This window comes from Symphalangus syndactylus, chromosome 22, assembly GCF_028878055.3.
Source record: "Symphalangus syndactylus isolate Jambi chromosome 22, NHGRI_mSymSyn1-v2.1_pri, whole genome shotgun sequence".
Lineage (NCBI taxonomy): Eukaryota > Metazoa > Chordata > Mammalia > Primates > Hylobatidae > Symphalangus > Symphalangus syndactylus.
This window is the reverse complement of record NC_072444.2, coordinates 61,879,764-61,906,755: the sequence shown is the minus strand read 5'-3', so window position 1 is coordinate 61,906,755 and position 26,992 is coordinate 61,879,764. Positions and strand designations below refer to the sequence as shown.

The 26,992-nt window shown below is 35.7% G+C and overlaps 1 protein-coding gene across 1 annotated transcript in view; it reads right to left on the bottom strand.

The window, feature by feature from the left end:
- Positions 1-26,992, bottom strand: part of THSD7B (thrombospondin type 1 domain containing 7B) — a 1,279,053-nt gene that overhangs the window by 569,079 nt on the left and 682,982 nt on the right. The window contains exon 10 of the mRNA XM_063631314.1: positions 1,672-1,920. Within this exon, the coding sequence (XP_063487384.1) occupies positions 1,672-1,920 (249 nt within the window). The remainder of the gene's footprint in view (positions 1-1,671; positions 1,921-26,992) is intronic.

Below are 26,992 nucleotides of genomic sequence, written 5' to 3'. Positions count from 1 at the left end.
AAGTTGTATAGCTTGTTCAAGATCATACTGCTAGTAAGTGACGAAGATACAATTTTAATCCAGGTATTTCAATGTTGAAAGGGACAGAGATCTCAGAGTTATGCCATTTTCAAGCTTCTGTTTTACTCCAAAATTAGTGTTTTCAAAGACTCAACACAACGAGGAAGGGTTCTGTGAGGCTGAGAGTCTGTGGTAAAGAGGCATGCACTGAATCTACATCTTCTGCCTTTGAAGTAAGGAATGATACAAATCTAAGGGGGGTCATGTTAGCAAAAAATTAACAATAAGAATATAAGGAACTGTGTTCAATCAACACTGGTTCCAATTGGGAAGTGGGGATGTGAGTGGCTAAGAGTTTTGACAACAGAAACCTGCCTTTCTAATGCACACTTCATATCAGGTTTCAGGAAGAGCCAGGTTGCAGCCCACCACCAGAACCTGTTTGGGTCGGTAACCCATACCCTTCACACATCACCAGATCACTAATTCATACAGAAAACTATTTTTTCCTTATTTTATTTTTTGCTGGGGAAATGAGTCTCCAGTCATAGAAGTTACAAGAAACTATAAGAAAAATGCCTATCTTGATTTAACAGATACAGTTCAGGGCAGCTGTTCAGCAGGAAATATCACAAATCCATCCCTAACAGATTTCTGACTGTTATCAAACTGGGCCCACCGTGAGCCAACGACCTAAAGGAAAACATACTGCAGGCCTTTACCCAGGTCTTTGGAGCCACACAAAATATAACCAATATCAAGATGTTAAAATGTAGGCCAGGCACAGTGTGGTGGCTCAAACCTGCAATCCCAGCACTTTGGGAAGCTAAGGTGGGAGTATCGCTTAAGCCCAGGAGTTTGAGACCAGCCTGGGCAACACAGTGAGACCCCATCTCCATACAAAATAAAAAATATATATAGTAGCACACACTGTAGCACACGCCTGTAGCCCCAGCTACTCGAGAGGCTGAGATGGGAGGATTTCTTGAGCCCAGGAGGTGGAGGCTGAAGTGAGCCATAATTACACCATTGCACTCCACCCTGGGCAACAAGAGCTTTTATCTCAAAAAAAATGCTGTTAAAATGTAGCTATTAATATATGTTAAATCCTTTCTCAAATATTCTCTGGCTTCCTAGGGACTCTGGAATTGAAGAACACCACATAGCGGCAGTAAGATTTGAAAACGGAACTGAGTTAGAATCAGGGTACTGCCACTCCTTACCTACATAACTTCAGAAATTATTTAATCTCTCTGAACATTAGTAGCTTCATTTGCAAAATGGAGTTGCCATGAATGGCCTCTTAAGTTTCTATGAGAATTAGGTGTGTTGTGTCAGGTAATAATAGCTAATGGTTACTGAGCATTTACTATGTGCCAAACACAGGATGAATTAAGTACTGCTGGTAACCTAAGGCACTCTAATTAAGTAACTTGAGGAAATTCATATGATTAGAAAGTCACAGAAACAGGACTTAAACCAAGGGAGTCAACAGCAAAGCCCATGATCTTAACCCACTCTCCTACGCTGCTAAGTATGGAACTTGTATACTGAGTGAAGACTCAATAAATATGAGTCACAGCCACTTTCATTACTGTTAACATTCCTATAACATGAAATGAGGTTATATATTAAAACACTCACACTAAAGAAGGCATAAAGGCATAATACCTGGGACATTGCTGCAGAAGTTCTCCTTCAACAATGCAGGCCTCTTTCTCAAGAAGTTCAGGGCACTCCTTTCCACCTCCAATAGCAATGTGCTTCACGTTCCGACTCCTGCTCCTAAATCCTGGCAAGAGACTCCCTGAACGGCATGTCTTGGAGCAGGGGCTCCAGGAGGACCACTCAGAGGTTTCACAGTCTTTGGGCATAATGCAGGACTGAACAGTCAATGGGAAGGAGTCTTTCATGCAAAGGCTGAAAAAAAGCAGAAGTAGAAAACAGGAGGCCATATATTAATGGATGCAACTAACATTATAAAGTGCCTACTGTGAGAAAAAAAAAACTCTGAAATTTGATTTAAGCGTTTAATAGGAAGATTTTTTAAAATTTTAGAGACATCATGAAAAAATATTGAAGAGCGTAGTATTTGAAGAATGTTTATTTCTTCTGAAACAGTGAAGCTGCTTCACTCTAGCAAGATACACATGTAAGATGGGTCCACCTTTATCAGTATTATGTGTATTATTAGAAATAATGGGGGTCCTTCTGGGCTGCTTTTTTTTTTTTTTTTAAAGAGATGGAGTCTTGCCCTGTCACCCAAGCTGGAGTGCAGTGGTGCAACCTCTGCCTCCCAGATTCAAGAAACTCTCCTGCCTCACCCTTCTCCCAAGTAGCTGAGACTACAGGAACACGCCACCATGCCCAGCTAATTTTTGTATTTTCAGTAGAGACAGCGTTTTACCATGTTGGACACGCTGGTCTTGAAATCCTGACCTCAAGTGATCCACCCGCCTTGGTCTCCCAAAGTGCTGGGATTGCAGGCGTGAGCCATTGCGCCCATCCCTTCTAGACAGCTTTCACCCATGATGTTAGCCTACTATTACCATGGATTGACTGGTTTTCAGGTGTCACAACCATGCTGCACTTCACAGATAACTTTCTCACAACAAGCTCATGAGTTTACATTCTATTATATCCACTTTGTAGATAGATAAAGAAATTTAGCCTCAGAAAGACTAAATAATTTGTACAGTAACAAAAAAGGTAAATATAAACTTTAGAACATTCACCTATCCTTTGTGGTAAATACTGGGTAATTTTTAAAATGTGCTGTTGTATTTCCTCATATTGTTAGGCTCTGAGCATTAATTTCCTGATCGGCGAAATGTGTGTGTGATCAAGTACCAACAGTCTAATCAGGAAAAAGGTAAATAAATAAAAAGACAAGATAATGTGATAATGTAACCAACCCCACATAAAAGCATTTGTAATGATGAGGAGAAACACTGATGAGGCAGTGATGAACCCCCCTGTAAGGCAGAAGGGTGCTCAGAGAGGACACCTGAGCTACATTTTTAAAAGATTAATGGGAGCTTCGCAGGCACAGAGAAAACACTATTCTAAGGCAAAACGATAGCATATTCAAAGGTTTGAAATCATACCTTTTGGGGATGGGAACCAGTGGTATACTGGAGCTAGCTCTACCTGCTCACAGGAGCCAACTGTTAAATTTTCAGGAATTTGCAAACCACTTGACCTCCTGTAAGCTTTAAATTGGCCAAAGTCAGAGTATTTACAATACAGAAATTGGCAAATGCTACAAATCAAGCCTCCCCTGCCAAACTCCTAAGAACTGATTGTTAAACATTTGTAAGCACACCACTGGAGAAACGTAGAAGCCCATTTGTTCTCCTGAAGCAGAAAGTGCGAGGAGGAATGTAGATAGATACAAGGTATGAGGGTTCTTCGAAAGCTGCTCTGGAAGGGCTTCCTGTCACAGGCTAAGAAATTTGTTTAATTAGGCATTAAATGATTTCAAGTGGAGGGAAATCAGATTCATATTGGGAGATAATATTTCAAATATTAATTGACATTCTGTTCCTTTTGTCCCTTGTTATTAGTTCCTCTATTCAGTCAAAGGCAACCAATACTTTGGGAGGAAAAGGATAATATTCTAAGAATGTAAACTAAAGAAAGGGTCAATGTTCAAATACTGACAGAGAGATTTTGGTAATGGTTCCTCTGAATGTGGTTTTAAAAAGGAGGGGGGGGGGCAGGTGTAGTGGCTCACGCCTATAATCCCAACGCTTTGGGAGGCCAAGGCAGGCAGATCACCTGAGGTCAGGAGTTTGAGACCAGCCTGGCCAACCCGATGACACCTTGTCTCTACTAAAAATACAAAAATTAGCAAGGCATGGTGGTGGTGTGTGCCTGTAGTCCTAGCTACTTGGGAGGCTGAGGCAGGAGAACTGCTTGAACCTGGGAGGAGGGGGCTACAGTGAGCCGAGATTGCACCACCGCACTCCAGCCTGGGTGATGGGCAAAGTCTCAAAAAAACAAAAAAAGGAAGAAGTCTTAAATTGTTTCATTTCTAACTTGGGAAAACACATAAATGGGGGAGCGATTACTTATAGAAGACAGAGTAAAACATGCTCATATTTGGCCACATTGATAGTAAATTTCCATATTTATACCCCCCATTAAGCCATTGAGAGTTAATGTGTTCATAGAGGAAAAGCTAAATCTTCCTCTGGTCCAATATTTCATTTTATTTATTTTTTGAGACAGGGCCTCACTCTGATACTCAGGCTGGGTGCAATAGTGGAATCAGGGCTCATGGCAGCCTCGACCTCCCCAGGCCCAGGTAATCCTCCCACCTCAGCCTCCTGAGTAGCTGGGACTACAGATGCACAACACCACAACTGTCTAATTTTTGTATATTTTGTAGAGATGGGGTTTTGTCATGTTGCCCGGGCTGGTCTTGAGCTCCCGGGTTCAAGCAATCCACCTGACTTGGTCTCCCAAAGTGCCAGGATTGGCCCAGGATCGAGCCCAGCCTCAATATTTGATTTTTTAAAACTCTATTTAGATAATATTAGTCCTTTCAAAATGAAAAGCGCAGTGTCTCATTGTTACTGTTCAATTCAGTGTGACAATTTTGGGGTCTGGGATCAAAATCTACTAGAAAGAAACTTTCCTGAAAATGTCTCATCTAATACAGAAAGTAATGTCACTGTTGCCAAGTAAAGCAGAGGCTGGGGGAGGGGACCACCTCTTTCTATTGTGCGATACGACAGAAAGCTGTAAGTCAACAAGAAGTTTCCATGTTTTGACTTTTCAGAAATTGTTATAGGCTGAGTTTCATTGCTCTAAAATTAGTATGTTGAAGTCATAACCCCTGGGACCTCAGATTGCAAACTAATTTGGAGATAGAATGACTAAAGAGGTGATTAAAATAAAGCATAGGGTAGGCCTTAATCCAATATGACTGGTGTCCTTATAAGAGATTAGCACACAGGCACATACACAGGAAAGACCATGTGAAGACACAGCGGGAGGGCAGCCATCTACAAGCCAAGGAGAGAGCCTTCAGAAAAAAGCAATGCTGCCCCCACCTTGATCTTGGACTTACGGCCTCCAGAAAGTGAGTGAGTGAATGAATGAATGAATGAATACAATAAAATAAAATAAAATAAAATAAAAATCTGTTGTTTGACCCAGCAAGTTTGTGGAACTTCTTACGACAGCCCGAGCAAACTAATGCAGAAATGTAAAAGAGTTTTATAAGTTGTGTATGTTTTTAGAAAATGAGTTTCAATTTCCAAGGTTGATTTCATTTTTCCCTTCAGAAAGCAAGCCCCATGCTATTTCATTCTCTGTATACAGCTAAAGTAGTGGTTCCTTTCTTCCCACTTACCAGCTTTCACTCTCTGTTGCTCATCCTTCCCACATTGACTTTTCCTCCTGGACCAGCAGAACAGATAATAAGTCTCCAACAGTAAGAGCATGTGCAGGGAGTTACAGGAATTAATTAAGGCTTTCATATTTTCGAAAAGGGCTCCTAATTCTTGTTTTCTTTCCAAGAAATAGCATATGTCCTATTGAGTACATATTAACATATTTCTAATGTTATTTTCACTATCCCACTCCTTGGTTAAAACAATAATAATAAAAGGTAACATGTTGAGCTCTGGTCTAATTTGATCAGTAAGATTCCCTTTTCTGGAACAGTAAAAGGAAGATTAGATGGTGAATGAGAAATATCTGGGTTCTGCACTTTGCATCACGATATATTATTATGACCTTAATCTCTTGGCTGCTAAGTTTCATTATCAGCAGAGAGAGAAACAACAATAAAATGTGATTTACTCACCCCTTAGATTTGTAGTAACCTTTAGTGTAATTGGAATGACCTTACAAACTAAAATCCACAACAAAAATTTTTGTCCACACACAGAAATGAAAATTGATCCTTTTGTAGAAAATGATGTATCTTCTTAATGAAACAGACCTATTCCGTTGATTTGCCTTTTTAGAAAAGATGCCGTGATAATTTGACCCCTGTCACATGTATAGAACATGTTGTCTTTTATAAATTACTCCCCAAATATTTAAATATAAAGAAAATATTTGAAACAAAAATTACACTAGTAATTCTTACTTCCCCTGGAAATGTAAGAAAATCTCCCTATTTACAAATATGGGCAGAAGCTCTTATAAAATAAAAATCAGCGGTAAAGTACCTCCAATTCATTAGCATTCCATTTACCACTACTTTTATATCATACATCACACATATAGAAAAATAGAGTAACATAACAAATACTTCCATACCTTTCTAGCAAAACTAACATTTGGTTCAAGTTTCCTTAAATAATAAAAAAATTACAAATACTGGTGAAATCCCTAGTGTTCTTTGCAATTCTAGTTTTATTTCTGTCTCCTCAGACATAGCTACTATCCTTAAATTGATTGTATTATTTCAGACATAAAAACGTAATAATTAATAAGTATAAATGTTTTATACTTTCATATGTATAGACCTGTATTTACAGATCGCATGTAGTATTGCCATATATATTTTTTTAATTTTTTTTAATTTTTTTATTTTCATAAGTTATTGGAGAACAGTGGTGTTTGGTTACATGAGTAAGTTCTTTTTTCTTTTTTTAATTTTTTTTGAGACCGAGTCTCACTCTGTCACCCAGGCTGGAGTGCAGTGGCACAATCTTGGCTCACTGTAACCTCTGCCTCCCAGGTTAAGGAATTCTCGTGTCTCAGCTTCCCAAGTTGCTGGGACTACAGGTGCACCACCACACCCGGCTAATTTTTGTATTTTTATTAGAGCTGGGCTTCATCCTGTTGGCCAGGCTGGTCTCAAATTCCTGACCTCAGGTGGTCTGCCCTCTTTGGACTCCTAAAGTTCTTTAGTGGTGATGTGTGAGATTTTGGTGCACCCATCACCCAAGCAGTCTACACTGCACCCAATTTGTAGTTTTTATCCCTGACTCTCTTCCCACCCTTTCTCACTGAGTCCCCAAAGTCCTTTGTGTCATTCTTATGCCTTTGCATCTTCATAGCTTAGCTCCCACTTATGAGTGAGGACATATGATGTTTGGTTTCCCATTCCTGAGTTACTTGACTTAGAGTAATAGTCTCCAATCTCATCCAGGTCACTGTGAATGCCATTAATTCATTCCTTTTTATGGCTGAGTCATATTTCATCATACACACACACACACACACACACATATATACATATATGTGTGTGTATATATGTATATATACATATACACACCAGTTTCTTTATCCACTCATTGATGGATGGGCATTTGGGTTGGTTCTACATTTTGCAATTGCGAATTGTGCTGCTGTAAACATGCATGTGCAAGGATATTTTTCGTATAATGACTTATTTTCCTCTGGGTAGTAGGATTGCTGGATCAAATGGTAGTTCTACTTTTAGTTTTTTAAGGAATCTCCACACTGTTTTTCATAGTGGTTACACTAGTTTATATTTTCCACCAACAGGGCTGAAGTGTTCTTTGTTCACTACATCCACAAGAACAACTAATATTTTTTGATTTTTTATTACAGCCATTCTTGCAGGAGTAAGGTGATACCCCATTGTGGTTTTGATTTGCATAATGCTGATCATTAGTGATGTTCAACATTTTTTCAAATGTTTGTTGGCCATTTGTATATCTTCTTTTGAGAATTGTCTATTTATGTCCTTAGGCCACTTTTTGATGGGATTGTTTGTTTCTTGTTGGTTTGAGTTCACTGTAGAATCTGGATATTAGTACTTTGTCACATGTATAGATTGTGAAGATTTTTTCCTACTCTGTGGGTTGTCTGTTTATTTTGCTGATGGTTCCTATTGCCGTGCAAAAGCTCTTCGGTTTAATTAAGTCCCAGCTATTTATGTTTCTTTTGATTACATTTGCTTTTGGGTTCTTGGTCATGAAACCCTTGCCTAAGCCAATGTCTAGAAGGGTTTTTCCAATGTTATCTTCCAGAATTTTTAAAGTTTCATGCCTTAGATTTAAGTCCTTAATCCATCTTAAGTGGATTTTTGTATAAAGTGAGAGATGAGGATCCAGTTTCATTCTCCTACGTGTGGCTAGCCAATTATTCCAGCACCATTTGTTTAAAAGGGTGTCCTTTCCTCATTTTATGTTTTTGTTTGCTTTGTTGAAGATAAGTTGGCTGTAAGTATTTGGGTTTATTTCTGATTCTCTATTCTGTACCATTGGTCTATGTGCCTTTTTTTTAAATTTAATTTTTTTTTATTTTTTTGGGACAGAGTCTGGCTCTGTCGCCCAGGCTGGAGTGCAGTGGCGCGATCCTGGCTTACTGCAACCTCCGCCTCCCGGGTTCAAGCAATTTTCTTGCCTCAGCCTCCCAAGTAGCTAGGACTACAGGGACATACCACCATGCCTGGCTACTTTTTTGTATTTTAGTAGAGACAGGGTTTCACTGTGTTGCCCAGGCTGGTCTCGAACTCCTGAACTCAGGCAATCCACCTGCCTCAGCTCCCCAAAGTGCTAGGATTACAGGCATGAGCCACCGTGCCTGGCCTGTGTACCTATTTTATACCAGTACCATGCTGTTTTGGTGACTATAATATAGTTTGAAATCAGGTAATGTGATGACTCCAGATTTGTTCTTTTTGCTTAGTCTTGCTTTGGCTATGCAGGCTCTTTTTTGGTTCCATATGAATTTTAGAATTGTTTTTTCTAATTTGGTGAAGAATAATGGTAGTATATTTTATAGGAATTGCACTGAATTTGTTGATTGCTTTTGGCAGTACGGTCATTTTCACGATATAAATTCTACCCATCCATAAGCATGGGATGTTTTTCCATTTGTTTGTGTCATCTATGATTTCTTTCAGCAGTGTTTTGTAGTTTTCCTTGTAGAGGTCTTTCACTTCCTTGGTTTGTTTTGTTTTGTTTTGTTTTTGCAGCTATTGTAAAAGGAGTTCAGTTCTTGATTTGATTCTCAGCTTGGTCGCTGTTGGTATATAGAAGAGCTACTGATATATGTACATTCATTTTGTATCCAGAAACTTTGCTGAATTCTTTTATCAGTTCTGGGAGCTTTCTGCAGGAGGCTTTAGGTAAACGATCAAGTCATTGGCAAACAGCCACAGGCTGGCTTCCTCTTTTCCGATTTGTATGCCTTTAGTTCTTTCGTCTGATTGCTCTGGCTAGGACTTCCAGTACTATGTGAAGAGGAGTGGTGAGAGTGTAATTAATAAGCACAAATGTTTTATGCTTTAACTAAGATGTATATACCTGTATTTACAGATAGCACATACTATTGCCATATATATTTTTTAAAATTTTTACTTAAATATTTTTGTCACACATATTGCTCTGGAAAAGATCTTCCTCATGTAGTATTGTGATTTCTAGATCTATCCATGTCGACCATGCAGATAGAATTCATTCATTTTCATTATTGAGTAATATCCCAGTATATGAACACATGGCAATTTATGTATTCATTTCCCAATTAGTGGGACCTTTGGTTGTGCTCAATTTCTTGCAAATCCACAGGATGATCTATTGAACCTCCTTGTACACATCTCTATGTGTTACACATGTAAAAGAGATTTCCCCTAGTAGTATTGCCCAGAATTAGGTCATAAATATTTATATAAGCAGATACACAAAGTATTGTCAAATTTTTTCTTTTCAACATGCTCCCAATTCTTGGTATCATCAGGCTTATTTTTGTTGAGAAAATTCATTTTTCCAGATTACCATGAGCTTTATGTTCCTCTCACATCATTAATGACTCTTTATACTTCCTGTTCTGCAAATTGGTCCATACTGTTTGACCATTGTGGTAGAGTGAACAATGGCCCTCCAAAAATGTCCACACCTGATAATTGGAATCAATGAATGTGCCACCATACATGGCAAAATAAACTTTGTAGAAGTGATTAAGAATATTGTGAAGGGGAAATGATTCTGGAGCACCCAGTGGACCCGATGCATCACAGCATCTTTATAAGAGGGAGGCAGAAAAGTCAAAGTCAGAGAAGGAGACAGAGCAGGAGTTGGAGGGATACGAGTTAGGAACCAAGGGGTGTGGGCAGATAGAAAATGGTTTTGCCCCTATAGCTACAAGATTTTTTTTTTTAACTTTCAGACTTTTTTGGTGGCGGGGGTGGTGGGGTCTTGCTCTGCTGCCCAGGCTGGGGTGCAATGGTGCAATCTTGGCTCATTGCAACTTCTGCCTCCCGGGTTCAAATGATTCTCCTGCCTCAGCCTCCCAAACAGCTGGGATTACAGGTGTGCACCATCATGCCCAGCTAATTTTTGTATTTTCAGTAGAGAAGGGGTTTGCCAGGCTGGTCTTGAACTCCTGACCTCAGGTGACCCACTCACCTTGGCCTCCCAAAGTGCTGGGATTAGAGGCATAAGCCACCACACCCAGCCAACTTTTAGACTTCTAATGTGTATTTTTTTCCTACTGAGTTTAAGTACACACACACGCACACAGACTTATATATAGATAGATGTTGACAATATACATATAGAAATATATGCATAGATTCTGAACAGTAGTCTGTTGGTGGTTTTATATAATACAAATATACTTTCCTATAATTTGATTTTTAATTTTGTTATGGTTTTTGTAATACATGGTTTTTAAATTTCTCGATTTATCCTTCCCCTCATAGTTTGTGTTTTTTATGCCACACTTGAGATTTTTTTCCTCAATCCCAATGCTATAAGTCTATGCTCTCATATTTTTTCATTTAGAAAATTTTACATTTTACCACTTCATATTTAGGTCATCAATTCATTTTCATGTATGGTATTTTATAGGTCCTCCTTTTATGGAACCATCATCCATCAGATATTTAACCTGTATAACTTTTTCTTTTATTTTTTCTGTATTTTCTGTGTTTTCTTTCTTTCCAAGTAATTTACCCTAAATTAGTCTCCAACTTTTTATTAATTTTTAACTTATTTTGCAATTAGATTTTTAATGTTCATTTCTTAATTATTCCTTTTAAATATTATCTTGTTCTTATAACTGCAATATTTCATCTTACATAATTGACAATATTAAAATATTTTTATTTTATTTCTCTCTGTACATTATCTCATTTTATTCTTAGTTCCTGACTTCTATTTATTTTGTCCTCACTGTTTCACATTGGACTTAGCTTACATTTTTGGTGATCCTTTGCTATTAGGGATTAGAATGTGGCACCACAAACACAAACTGGAAGCTCTTTGATTATAGGTGAGTCTTATCCAATACTAATCATTACTATTGGCTGATTATGCAAGGACCAGGGCATTTTATTTGTGTTCCACAAATGTTAGTATCCGTAAGTCTTTACTTTTTAACCTGCCTTTTTCTCAGGATAGGAATCCCCTATCTCTTGCTTCACGTGTATAAACCTGGATGGTGCTTTTATGACAGCTGGCTAGAGAAAGGGAGCACTCTCAGGGCTCTTTCACAAACTATATAGACTTTCACTTTTATCCTGCATTTTCACAGTATGATCTTTTACACTAACACTATCTTCTCTAGGTAAGGGGGTAATTTTTAGGACCACTGAACACATTTGTCTTTAGTTTCTTACAACTTATAATTCCTAAGGCTTCCCATAATCTTGTATTTGTCAGAATAAAATACGCTATACTGTGGTAACAAATAAACCTGGAAATCTGAATATTTGTTAAAATAAGGGTTTATTTTCTTTTCACGTAAAGTTTGATGCAGGTTGTTCAACTCTTCCAGAGGGCAACGTTCTAAGCAAAGACTTAGGATTCAGGTTGTGTCCACCTTATAGATTCACCATCTAGAATATGTGGCTTTCAAGTTCACCCTTAAAAAGGAAAGAGATAGCAGGAGGGTAGCCCAAGGTGATTTATGACTTTGGCTTAGAAGTGGCTTACGTTGCTCCTGCCTACAAGTCATTGGTCAGATCTCAGTCAAATGGCTCAAATATCCTGCAAAGAAGACAGTGGAATATCTTCCTATGTGCCATGAAAGAGGTAAAATGTCATAAATACATAGATTTGTGCCCAACGCACCTATGCCCTGTAAATTGATTTGCTTCTTGAAGATCTTCCAACTGAAGAAGAGCTTTCTACTTTCTCCACTCAGGTAGGTGAATTACCACTCATCTCTTTACTTTTCAGTTCCCAAAATTTGTTGAACTTTCTCCCCAACTGTCACATGCTTTATTATATTTTTTGTTGAGAGTTTATGCCTCTTTTATTATTTTACTGTCATATAAGTAGATTTCCCCAATACAGCAGACATAGCTGTGTTCATTTTATCGTGTTCAACCAGAAACCTAAAAAGTTAATGCGACACAAAGCTTTGTTACAACCACGTAATAATCCAATTTATAAATAAACATATTCCTAGATAGCTAAATCTACCCTGCATATGGAAAAAATACTGATTAGAAGTAACTAATAAGAGTAAAGTCCCTAATTGTGAAGGTATTTGAATTTCTACTATTTTTGTTATAAATTATGTCATATTTGTTTATAGAATATAATACTTCCAAAATACGCTTTACAGTTAAAAAGCATTTTTATAAAAGTGAAATTGCAACTGAGTACTTTAGAAACTCTTAATCAAACAGTGGGCCATTCGAAATCATGCTTATTCCAATTATTTAACAAAAACAGTGCTATCCATATGGCAGCAGCTTGCCCAAATTATAGCATAATTACAAGGGAACAGTTGCTTCTATAGCTTACAGATTCTAACTCAGGGAGTGTTTGCGACATCACATCATGAAAATAACACCAAGGAATAAAATGTGAATGGAAAAATAAAGAGAAATGAACCAGAAATGAAATAGGTTTAAAAGAGAATCTATCTGGGAAATCAGAATGTATGCTATCACTTTTAATGATTTTGACTCCAAACTGGTAGCATTTTTCTGCCACTAGGCAAACTAATAGAAACATATAAAAAATTAGAATAACTTGAAGAAAAAAAACATGCATATACCAAGGTTTATGTTACATCCCTGACTGCTATAGGAACTAGACCAAAAAGTGAGCACTGCCACCTTCTGCAATGTGAAATTTAACAAAGGCATTTGAATAAGAGTTTTAAAAATATGATGGAGAAGGCAATTTTGAAAATATTAAAAGTGATTTTTAAACTACCAAAAAATAAATATTAAGGATCACTGAGAAGTTTAGCTGGAAGAGTATATGAGTTTCCTTTTCTCCATAAATCCTTTCCTAGCCAAATTAACCTGAAGTAACTTAGGTGTTATCTGATAAAAATGATGTTTACCTAAGGTTAGTGTTTACAACTAATAGGGGATGCTGCTTGAGTTACATAGCCTTTCTCTTTAAAATTCTCAATAAAATAAAACTACACTGTTAAAATGCCCCTTAATTTCTTATCCTGATTTACATGATTTTAAACTTTTCAAAAGGTAATAAAACCTAACATCATGCAGTTAAGCTAAAATAGCAGGATGAAATTATGTTTTAAATATGCTATTCAGTTGCTTCTGAGGAATAGAGAGATTGCTCTACAGATATAGAGATAAGCACACAGACATACTGAGATATTAAATTCCTGAGGAGTATCCTTGAGTGTGATGTTATATCAAAATGAAATGTTTTTAGTATTATGATCAATTTCTGTCACTGGAAAACATTATTCAACAGAGCTTTAAAATGCAGTACCACTCTCAGAATAAAACAGACTTTATCTTCTCCAAATTTCTTAGACAGAGTACTAAGAATGATATGTAGGTACATATTTGTGGATGTGTGTACAACCGGTTAGAGATATAAGCAATATCAGCAATCATCTGAAGGTCTTGGCCATTGCCTTCATTTTATAGAGACGAAAATGAAAACCCAAAAAGGTAAGTAATTTCCTAATGGCTGCATGGCAAAATTGTAGAATGGCCAAAACTAAAATTAATTTCCCCTGCCTTTTAGACCAAATCTGTGTTTAAAGTTAAAATATTTGAGAGCTCTTGTTGTTATAGATTCAAATTTTTAAAACCAATCGAGTTGCACTGAAAAGAAAAACCTATTTTGACCTTCCAGGCGTGCAAAACAACAGCAGTAGCCCAAGTTTCATATTCCCCTATCAGCACTACTACAAAAGAAAATCCACAAGCAGAGCAAAACAAACCACACATTACCCTTGCATTCTCCATTACTAGAGACAGAACATGAACAAACACACATATACACACTTTCAAATTAGATGTAAGTAGAAAAATATCTGACAGATTACCCAGTAGAATGTCACCCAGTGGATGTGGAATGTAGAGGAAGAGAATCCTAAGAGATTCCATGAAAAAAATTGCAGAGGAGTAAAAGACTTAGGTGAAACACAGACGAAATCATTTTCAGAAAAAGAAACTTCAATGATGCCTTCAAAATACAGAATACAATTCAGAACTTGGCAGTTCAGAACCCAGATACAGACTTCAAAATGTAAGAGACTGGAAGTGGCAGTCACAGATAATCATATATAGACGGAATAGCTGGTAGACCTTAGAGATAATGCAGTAAAGGGGGAGAAGAAATTAGAGGAGGGAAATTAGGAATCCTGCAGAAACAAAGACAGAACAAGGTATCGCCCTTTTCCTATCACCACTACCAGCAACAACATCCATAAATCAAACCTCACAAAAGAGGGCAGAAATAACAAAAGAGGATGCTTTGGAAATAGAAACCTTATTCATGAAATAAATAGACATTGAAATAAAACAGACTACCTTCAGGTAAAACTGCAATAAAAGCCAGAAAATGTGAAAATGTTTCTACTAACAAAGTCTCCTCCAAATAACCAAGAACAAAGCTGAAAAGAAAAACCCTGTAACATAAAACATCACACAGCAGTAAATACCCTCAAAATCTTTGAAGATATGACAAAAAAATACCTTGAATGAGAAATAGAATATTAAGACCAGAATAGACAAAAAGAGAAATAAATAAAATGAACTGACTGAACTCAGAAAGACAATAGAAGCAAAAAAATTTTCAAAATTGAATTATGAATAACAAGATGTCCAAGAAAGTACTCAAATGACGACATACAAGATTCAGTGAAAACATTAAAGGAAAGTAGCAAAAAAAATAGATAAATAAGATGAGATAAAGATAGAAGTAGATTAGAGAAAGTAAATGAAATGGAAAATAGTCCAACATACCTATATTTTATATAAAGAAAATTAAAACATCTGACCAAAATAATGTTTAAAATTATAGTAACCCCTCAAATGCCCCCAAAATAAAGAAAACTTGAATCTATACATTGAAACAAACTACTATATCCCCTGAAAATCTAATCCAGATCAATCAACCCTGGGACATATACTAGTAAAACTATTAAACTTTAAAATAAAGACCTTCTCAAGTTCTCAGGAAAACAGATAATTTTAAAATGCAAAAAATAAAAAATAAAAACTGGCAACAAACTTCTCAAAACAGTATACAAATCAAGGCTGCAACAGAGTAACATTTTCAAGAATAGTAAATAGAATATTACATCTGGCTAAACTGTTCTTCAAACAGATTTGAATCTCCCCAACTCAGAAAACACTGTATATTGTGATTTTCCTCAAGAATCTGCTGGAAACTAAGCTTCATTCAACCAAAAAATAACTTGGGAATCTTTGGCAAAATGACTGAAACTTGTCAAATATATAATTGTAAAGCAAATATTACAATGAGAATGGGGTCAGGACTAGAAGAATAACGCGTAAATATTTCATGCTATGAAAAAGTAGAATAGATTATATTTATAGGATAGACCTAAAACATGGAAGAAAAAGAAGAAGAAAGAGAAAATGTAAAAAAGTGGAAAAAAATTATAGGTACCAGGTGGAAATAATTTAAAACTGACATAACAAACAGCACTAAATTAGGCCAGAAAAGGTGAGGAAATTAAGGGCACTGTACAAAGTTAAATACAAAGGTAACTTCTAAAATAAGAAGGCAAGTATTCCTAACTACCAAAACATATTGGTCAGATGCAGTGGCTCACACCTGTAATCCTAGCATTTTGGGAGGCCAAGGCAAGCAAATGACTTGAGATCAGGAGTTTGAGACCAGCCTGGCCAACATGGTGAAACCCTGTCTCTATTGAAAAAAAAAAAAAAAATAGCTGGGCATGGTGGTACACGCCTATAATCCCAGCTGTTTGGGAGGCCTGAGACACAAGGATTGCTTGAATCCAGGAGGCGGAGGTTGCAGTGAGGTAAGATTGCACCACTGCACCCCAGCCTGGGCGATGAAGTGAGACTCTGTCTCAGAATACAATACAATACAATTATATACACACACACACACACACACACACACATATATATTTACATATATTTAAAAAGCCAAGACTAGGCACAGTGGCTCAGGCCTGTAATCCCAGCATTTGGGGAGGCTGAAGCGGGTGGATCACCTGAGGTCAGGAGTTTGAGACCAGCCTGGCCAACATGGTGAAACGTCTTCTCTACTAAAAATACAAAAAAAATTAGCTGAGAGTGGTGGTGCGTGCCTGTAATTCCAGCAACTCAGGAGGCTGAGGTAAGAGAATCGCTTGAATCCGGAAGGTGGAGGTTGCAGTGAGCCTAGATCACGAGATCACGCCACTGCACTCCACCCTGGGTGACAGAGTAAGACTCCATCCCAGAACACAAACAAACAAAAAAACAAACAGCCAAATGTATACACCAAATAAAGAAAGCAATTAATACATGTAAATTTAAACACACCATAAACACAATGTAAGCTACTATGAAGAGGCCAAAGATAATTGTCATATCAATAAAAGTAAATAAGGTTAATTCATTTATTAAGAGAAATTCAGTGTTTACACTGACACATAAAGGTAAACCCACCTCTGTGTTCATGCAGAATATAAAAGACACACATAATGTGGAGGTTTCAAAAGGCTAAAAATAAAGGGATGGATAAAGACTTAGGCAAATTAAAACAAGAAGAATGCATGTTGTACAATCCTAATATCTGACAAATTAAAATTCAAGACAAAAAGCATCAGAAGAGACAAATAAAAACACTTTAGAATGTTAAAGTTAACATTTCACTATGAAGAAATAGAAGTTTTGAATATCTATGCACCATACAACAGCAACTACATGTAGAAAAAACACAGAAGATGCTGGAAAAATAGAAACATACTAATAATAGTATAACTTAACTATTTTTGGTACAAAATAGACCAATTGAAGAAAAATAGTAGAGATTATAAAAAAACCTAAAAAGTATAATCAATTAAGTACATATATATTTAATAAATCACATCAATAATAGAGAATATGTCTTCTTCCAAATGTACATAGAACATTTGCAATTATAGATTTATTTTTTTGAGATGGATTCTCACTATGTTGCCCAGGCTGGTCTCAAACTCTTGAGCTCAAGTCATCTTCCTATCTCAGCCATCCTGGGATCAGAGGTGTGCCCCACTGCACCCAGTTGAACATTCACAAATATTAATTATAGATTCTAACACAAAGAAAACATCAGTAGATTCTTAAAAAATAGAAATATCACAAACAACACTCTGCTTACAATGCAATAAAACTAGAATTTAAAAATGAAAACAAACAAAATGTGGCCTATCTGGAAATTAAAATAGCTTATATTTAACAAACCTTGAGTAAAAGGAGCAATACAAACAAGAAAACTATAGAATTTTTGGGAAAAAAAGTATGATAATAAAACACTGTAAGAATCTATGGTATCCCTTTAAAATAGTTATCAGGAGAAAATTAATAGTCCTAAACACATATGTCAGGCACATGAAAATAAAGGAATTAAATTTCTTATTCCGACAGTTGGAAAATGAAAAAAATATATATGTATATAAAGGAAGCATGAAGAACTAAATAATAAAGATAAATGCAGAAATTAATGAGGTAGAGAATATAAAAACAGTAGACAAAATTAACAAACCATAATCCTGCTAAAACAGTAAACCAAACAGGCAAATTACTATTTTAAATAATAGCTGAGGAGAGAAACACATAGATAAAAAAGAAAAAATGGTGTGGGTTAGAACTCTTAATAAAGGATATACATCTATGCAAATGAATTTGAAAATTTAGAGGAACTGGGTCATTCCTTTTAAGAATATAGCCAACCAAAACTTACCCCAGCATGAAAAGAACAAAATTAGCCTCAGCATGAATAGAGAGCTTTAAAAGAACTAACAAAAAAGGTTAGTTCTACATAGTTGTCACAAAGAATTTCTACCAAACATTTAGTGACCACATAGTCCTAATGCTATATAAATTGTTTAGAACATAGGAAATGAAGAAAAACATCCACATTCTTTTTATGAAGTGTCATAATAATATCTGAACCCGATAAAGAGAGAAGCAAGAACATGACAAAGTGGGGAATATACTACAAATGCAGAAATGGTTCAGCATTAGAAAATGTATTGATATAATTCACCATATTAATAGGTCCAAAGAAAAAATCATGTGATTACCTCATTTGACAAAATCCAAAATCCATTCTTAATGCAAACTCTCGCAAGAAAAATAAAAACAAAACAGGAATGGATGGATATTTCATTAATATGATCAAACACACATACACTCAAACACACAGGCACACACACCTTGTAACAGGTACAATACACCCCTACCAATTCTCCAGCAACAGAGCTATGCCCTAATCTTCACAACCTCTGTTATGTGTATTTTGCAGATGTGATTAAAATAAGGATTTTTTTAAATTTTATTATACTTTAAGTTATGGGATACATGTGCGGAACGGGCAGGTTTGTTACATAGGGATACACTTGCCATGGTGGTTTGCTGCACCCATCAACCTGTCATCTACATTAGGTATTTGTCCTAAGGCTATCCCTCCCTTAGCTCCTCACCCACCAACAGGCCCCGGTGTGTGATGTTCCCCTCCCTGTGTCCATGTGTTCTCATTGTTCAACTCCCACTTATGAGTGAGAACATGCGGTGTTTGTTTTTCTGTTCCTGTGTTAGTTTGCTGAGAAAGATGGTTTCCAGTTTCATCCATGTCCCTGCAAGGGACATGAATGCATCTTTATTTTATGGCTGCATAGTCTTCCATGTTGTATATGTGCCACATTTTGTTTTTCCAGTCTATCACTCACGGGCATCTGGGTTGGTTCCAAGTCTTTGCTATTGTGAATAGTGCTGCAATAAACATATGTGTGCATGTGTCTTTATAGTATAATGATTTATAATCCTTTGGGGATATACACAGTAATGGATTGCTAGGTCAAATGGTATTTCTGGTTCTAGATCCTCAAGGAATCACCACACTGTCTTCCACAATGGTTGAACTAATTTACACTCCCACCAACAGTGTAAAAGTATTCATATCTCTCCACATCCTCTCCAGCATCTGTTGTTTCCTGCTTTTTAATGATTGCCATTCTGACTGACATGAGATGGTATCTCATTGTGGTTTTCATTTGCATTTCTCTAATGACCAGTGATGATAAACTTTTTTTCAAATATTTGTTGGCCGCATAAACGTCTTCTTTTGAGAAGTGTCTGTTCATATCCTTCGCCCACTTTTTGATGGTTTTTTTTTTCTAGTAAATTGGTTTAAGTTGCTTGTAGATTCTGAATAGTAGCCCTTTGTCAGATGGATAGATTGCAAAAATTTTCTCCCAGTCTGTAGGTTGCCTGTTCACTCTGATGGTAGTTTCTTTTGCTGTGCAGAAACTGTTTAGTTTAATTAAATTCCATTTGTCAATTTTGGCTTTTGTTGTCGTTGCTTTTGGTGTTTTAGTCATGTAGTCTTTTTGCCCATGCTTATATCCTGAATGGTATTGCCTAGGTTTTCTTCTAGGGTCTTTACGGTTTTATGTCTTACATTTAAGTCTTCAATCCATCTTGAGTTAATTTTTGTATAAGGTATAAGGAAGGGGTCCAGTTTCAGTTTTCTGCATATAGCTAGCCAGTTTTCCCAAAGGATTTTAAAATGGAAACATTGTTCTGGATTATCCAGGTGAGCCCAGTGTAATCACAGGGTTATTTTTAAGTGAAGGAGGGATGTTGGTAGGAAGGATCAGAGTCAGAGAGATCTGAAGAAACTACACTGCTGGACAAAGAACACAAGTGGCTTACAGAAACTGGAAAAGGCAAAAAAAAAAAACCAAAAAAACTGATTATACACTAGAACCTCCAGAATAAATGCAGCCCTGCTAACAACTTGATTTTATTCCAGTAAGATTCATTTTTCTTACTTCTGACCTCCAAAATTGTATGATAATAAGTGTGTTTTCAAAAGTCACTAAATTTGTAGTAATCTGTTACAGCAGTGATATGAAACTTATAAGTACTTACTTAGTGGGGAAATCCTGGAGGCATTCCCAGTGAGACTAGGGAAAGGTAAGAATGCTCACTATCTTTACTACTATTCAACATTTCTCTGGACTCAAATCATGAAACCAGAGAACACAATTATAGGCATACAAATTAGAAATAAAACCTCTCTATTGTCTAATATAACATTATATTTGAAAACTACTATAGAATAAATGATAAAAAATAATTCAAATAAAAAATTGAACAAGCTAGCATGTTATAAAATTCGCAAGCATATATCAATATCATTTTCTATTAACCAGTTATAGAATAAAATGGATAAAACTCCATTCATGATAGCAACAAAAATATAAAATACTAAAGAAAATAACAAGAAGTATTCAAGGTTTCTATAAAGAAAACTATTTTTAAAATTTCTATTAGATACAAAAATAGACTTGCCACAAAAATATATCCCTTGTTTTTGGTTAGGTCATCTTAAAATCATCAAGATTTTAGTTCTTTCTAAGTTTATTTATAAATTTAATGTAATCACAAAATACTCCAATGAGCTTGTTTCATGGAGCTAGAAAAGTTAATCCTAAACTTTATATGAAAAAAATTACCTTATAAGGATAGCTTGAAAACACACACAAAAAGAATAGCTATCAGGAGGGAGTAGCACTAACAGATATTAAAATATACTGGTGATGCCTAATTTAAATAGTGTGGAATCAGTTTATAACTAGGCAGACAAATGAAATACAAGTGTAGTAAGAAATCCAAATATATATAGGTACCTAATATGTGAAAATATGTTATCTCAATCACAAGCACAAAGAGATAGTTTTTTCATGATGGTACGAACACATTGGAAAGACTTTCAGAAAAATATAAAATTATATCTACTCCACACACCACACAGTCCAAACTGATCAAAGACTCCAATGTAAAAAAATAAAATTATGCATACACTTAGAAAAATCATGGGTAAACTTAAGTGTGGCATGGGAAACTGCTTTATAACCATGACTGAAATTCCAGAGGAAACAAAAGAAATTAATGATACATTTGACTATGTAAAAATTCTCTTTAAATCTTTTGCATGGCAAGAATCACTACAATCCAAGTCAAAACACAAATATCCAAATGAGAGAAAATGTTTGCAATATATATCACAGATATATGAGTATGTCTCTAAATACAAAGATTTGAAAATGAAGGCACAAACAGTATTTCCTATAGAAACATAGGCAAACTACAAAAACAAAGTTCACAAAAAGAGCTATAAATATAGCCACTAAATATATAAGCAAATGTTCAAATTTGTGCATATTAAAAGCAAAAACTCTACTATGATATCATTTCTCACATACAGCAAAAATTCAAAAGCTTAACAAAAAAGGGCCCGCGTTGCCAAGTCAATCCTAAGCCAAAAGAACAAAGCTGGAGGCATCACGCTACCTGACTTCAAACTATACTACAAGGCTACAGTAACCAAAACAGCATGGTACTGTTACCAAAACAGAGATATAGACCAATGGAACAGAACAGAGCCCTCAGAAATAATGCTGCATATCTACAACCAGCTGATCTTTGACAAACCCGACAAAAACGAGAAATGGGGAAACAATTCCCTATTTAATAAATGGTGCTGGGAAAACTGGCTAGCCATATATAGAAAGCTGAAACTGGATCCCTTCTTTACACCTTATACAAAAATTAATTCAAGATGGATTAAAGACTTAAATGTTAGACCTGAAACCATAAAAACCCTAGAAGAAAACCTAGGCAATACCACTCAGGACATAGGCATGGGCAAGGACTTCATGTCTAAACCACCAAAAGCAATGGCAACAAAAGCCAAAACTGACAAATGGGATCTAATTAAACTAAAGAACTTTTGCACAGCAAAAGAAACTACCATCAGAGTGAACAGGTAACCTACAAAATGGGAGAAAATTTTTGCAATCTACTCATCTGACAAAGGGCTAATATCCAGAATCTACAATGAACTCCAACAAATTTACAAGAAAAAAGCAACCCCATCAAAAACTGGGCAAAAGATATGAACAGACACTTCTCAAAAGAAGACATTTATGCATCCAAAAGACACATGCAAAAATGCTCATCATCACTGGCCATCAGAGAAATGCAAATCGAAACCACAATGAGATACCATCTCACACCAGTTAGAATGGCTATCATTAAAAAGTCAGGAAACAACAGGTGCTGGAGAGGATGTGGAGAAATAGGAACACTTTTACACTGTTGGTGGGACTGTAAACTAGTTCAACCGTTGTGGAAGTCAGCGTGGCAATTCCTTAGGGATCTAGAACTGGAAATACCGTTTGACCCAGCCATCCCATTACTGAGTATATATCCAAAGGATTACAAAACATGCTGCTATAAAGACACATGCACACGTATGTTTATTGCGGCACTATTCACAATAGCAAAGACTTGGAACCAACCCAAATGTCCATCAATGATAGACTGGATTAAGAAAAGGTGGCACATATACACCATGGAATACTATGCAGCCATAAAAATGATGAATTCATGTCGTTTGCAGGGACATGGATGAAGCTGGAAACCATCATTCTCAGCAAACTATCTCAAGGACAAAAAAAACAAACACCGCATGTTCTCACTCATAGGTGGGAATTGAACAATGAGAACACATGGACACAGGAAGGGAAACATCACACTCCGGGGACTGTTGTGGGGTGGGGGGAGGGAGAGGGACAGCATTAGGAGATATACCTAATGTTAAATGTCGAGTTAATGGGTGCAGCACACCAACATGGCACATGTATACATATGTAACTAACCTGCACATTGTGCACATGTACTCTAAAACTTAAAGTATAATTAAAAAAAGATTAAAAAAAACAAACAATATACTGTATCTGTAAAGTTAAGGTGGGAATGTGAGGATGGTGCCACCACCATAAAAGCACCATAAAAGAGAATTTGGCAATATTTAACACAACTTGTATGCATTTATCCTGTTATCCAACAATCACATTTCTATGAATTTATCCTGAAAACATACCTCCAAAAATACCAAAATACATGTGCAGTAGATTGTACATTGAAAAATTGCTTATAATTATAAATTATTAAAAACTACCTAAATGTCCAAGTATAGGAATTTGTTCAAATAAACTATGGCTGCACACACACAATGAAATACTATGCAACTGTAAAAAAAGAATGAAAAAGACTTTAAATAACTAATATGAACTAATTCCTAGGAAATGTTAAGTGAAAAAAAATTCAAAAGAGATTATATAACTTGCTACCTTTTGTGTAAGAAATAAGAGGAAATAGAAAGATACAAACAAGCACGAACTATAAAATGGAAAATAAGGAAGCTGGTTATCTGCAAGTAGTAGAGGACACGGGATGAGTGACATTCCTCTAACTATGCATATTTTTTATTTTTAGAAACATGTTAATGTTCAATATGTACAAAAATGAAATTAAATCAATATGGATGAGGAGGTGGAAATAAAATCTATAACTGGAAAATAATCCTCCATTCCCACCAACACAACAACTATATATATATATATATATATATATATATATATATCTCCACAGATATATAGTTATATATGTTATATATAGTTATATATATGTTTTATATGTATAGTTACATATTTTATATGTAATATATATTTACAGTAGAAATCATATAAATATATACATTTCTACTACTTTCAAAGAACAAATTATGAAAAAGACTTGTGTTGTTTGGGGACTTATTTTTATTTATGTTTAAGGAGGAATAGCAATGTAAAATTTAAATCTCCTTTAACAGTAGATACAAAAAACAACGGAACAATAAGGAGTGAGCTTTAGAGATGATGGCTTTTTAAAAAAATCGTCTTAAAATTTATTATCCTTCAGTCACTCCTTAATGAGGAAGTCACAGTGCATTCATTTAACTAAAGTGGTCTGAGAATTGAAAGATGGTTAATATGTACCAAATAATCATAGCTCTTAAAAGGATGCCCAAACCAAACGTTCCTCTCTATCAAAGTAAAAATAAAACCCATTGATCTGATTTTTATTCACCCAAACAATAAGTATGAATCACTTTCCTATTTATATAAACAGTCTTCCTAGTCTATAGCTCAGATATTTTAATTCAGATGTACTTTTACTCCAAAAAATAAAAAGGAAACAAGGTGAAACAAAAACAAAAATAAAAACTGAAGAGAGAAGACTATTGCATTTCACCAGTTAAGGTATTATAAAAAGTCAATAATAGCATCATTGATATATGAGAAAGAATGATGAACAGACTATATGACAGCTATTTTTAAATATAATAATGGAACCTCAGAGAAACTCCTGTCAAAATAAAAGAGAAAAATTAGGACGTGCACTGAGACAAGTAAAAGCAAAAGATCTTTAAGCACAAGAAGCAAATCAATGATGAGAGAGCAGAGTAGCAGCAAGAATAATACAACTGCCTACCACATTGCAAATATAACTGTGAAAAGAAAATCGTTTGAGGCGATTATCAAAAGTCAGAGCAATCAATGAGATAGCTAGTAAAGGGCATTAATTAAAGCTCTGTCGTGTCCTAGATTGATAAAGTGACTTTCAGCAAGTCACAAACAGGAGTTTACATTATAGAAGTAAAGACAAGCTCTTCCTATTCCAAATGACATAATAACCAACAGTAGCCATAATCAAAACAGAGGAAACAGAATGCCACTTGTCCCTACAGTGTCACAGATACTACCAAAAGGAAACAGATCCGAAGTTAGGCATACGAACAGAGTAAAAGGAATCTGTACTTTAGAACAAATTATAATAATTTTAGGGAACCCTATAGTTCATCCTAGAAGTCAATAAATATACACAGGTATTAATGATTTTCTGAAAGCATCAAATACACACACGAAAAATGTCAGTTTTCGGAGATTAATTTGAGCCTTTTAGCAAAAAATCCTGGTAGAGTATGCCAACATAGTTCATCAAGTTGGACAGAAATGAAACAGCAATGTCAACTATGTGATCACATAACTGTCAAGAGTTAACATTTTTGTTTTTGGCAATGAAAGTTACAGAAGTAGAAATGTCCTCACCTAGCATGATATTTTTCTAAAACCTAATTATTTTATGATAATATATGAGCCATTTCATAGTCCTTTGAAGCCTAAATGAGAGTTATAGATTTCATGACATGATAATTTAAAGAAAAATGTTTTGGTTCAATATGCTGTCTAGAACTCAAAAGAGATAATGGTGACTTCTGGTTTCCACTCTGGCATGTAAGGAACTTCAAAGTTGTCACACTTTCCTCACAATAAGAAAAAAGCTAAACAATCTGAAAATCAATAACCCTTCTTAGATCCATCAGAGAATCGAAGTCATAGAGAAAATGGCTGCCTCCAAAATAGGAGAGGCATATACAAAGAATCACAACATAGTAGAGGAAAGGCCAGGAGAAGAGACCACTACTAGAACCAGGACCAGAGTAGAAAAACTTCAACTATGATTGACAACTTACTGGAGGCTCAGTGTCTACAATCTTTATAGTAAAAAACTTTAAGGGAGCCCAGTTCTAGTGGGGACCCTATACTTTTGTGAGTATACCTTCAGCAGCCCTGCCAGCCTATCACAATGAAGATAAGAAAAAATTTTCTTCATATTTCAGCAGGGGAAAGGAAAAGTAGGCATTTTGAAAGACATCAAGAGAATTCTGTTTTTCTTAGTTCTGCCCTCACAGTAAACTATCTTAGGAAAGCCTAACAAACTAGGGTTTTACCAGACTCTGATATAAAAGAAGGCATATACCCTTCTAGCCTTCTTGTCTTACCTGAGTTGGGAGTGAAAATGGGAAGAGACTGAGAAGAATTTGTGAAGGTCACAGTCCAGAAACAGGCTTAATAAAATATTAGAATCTAATCATGGGACAAAAGACTCTTTCCCCGACTCCTGAAACTTAGCAATCATGAATAGGGCTCCTGAATAATATTAGGGGGTTACAATGGAAAAAATTGCTTGTTTCAGACCTTATTTAGAAAGAAGTCTCTAAGAAAACCCAAAGACAACAGAAAAGAAAAAATACAACAGAAAATGAACAAAAACAAGGACACCAAAGGAGATTTTTAGCCCCGACACCTACAACTATAGCAAACGCAATGTACCTCCAAGTCAGGTAAATATAACAACCTCACACTAAAGGTCTAATTACCTCTGTTTCATTTGCCTGGTACATCATGTCCAGCTTTCAACAAAATATTACACAGCACACTAAAAGACAAAAAGCATAGTTTGAAAAGCTAAAGCAAACATCCAAATGAGATTCAGATATGGCAGAGATTTTAGCATTATCAGACTGGAAATGTAACACAACTGTGATTAACATACTAAAGGTTCTAGTGAAAAAGTAGACAATGTGCAAGAACAGATGCGTATTGTAAGCAGTGAGATGGAAACCCTAAGAAAGAATCAAAAGAAAATGACAGAAACCAAAAACATTGTAAAGTACTGAAAAGTACCTTTGATAGGCTCATCAACAGACTGGATGGAGTCTAGGAAATCAGTGAGCTTGAAGAAATGTCAATAGCAACTTCTAAAACTGAAATTCAAAAAGGTTTAAAAAAGATTGAAAAGACTATCCAAGAACTATGGTAGGACTACAAATGATGTAACTACACATAATAGAAATATCGGTAGGAAAATAAAGAAAGAAAATAACAGAAGAGATGCTTAAAG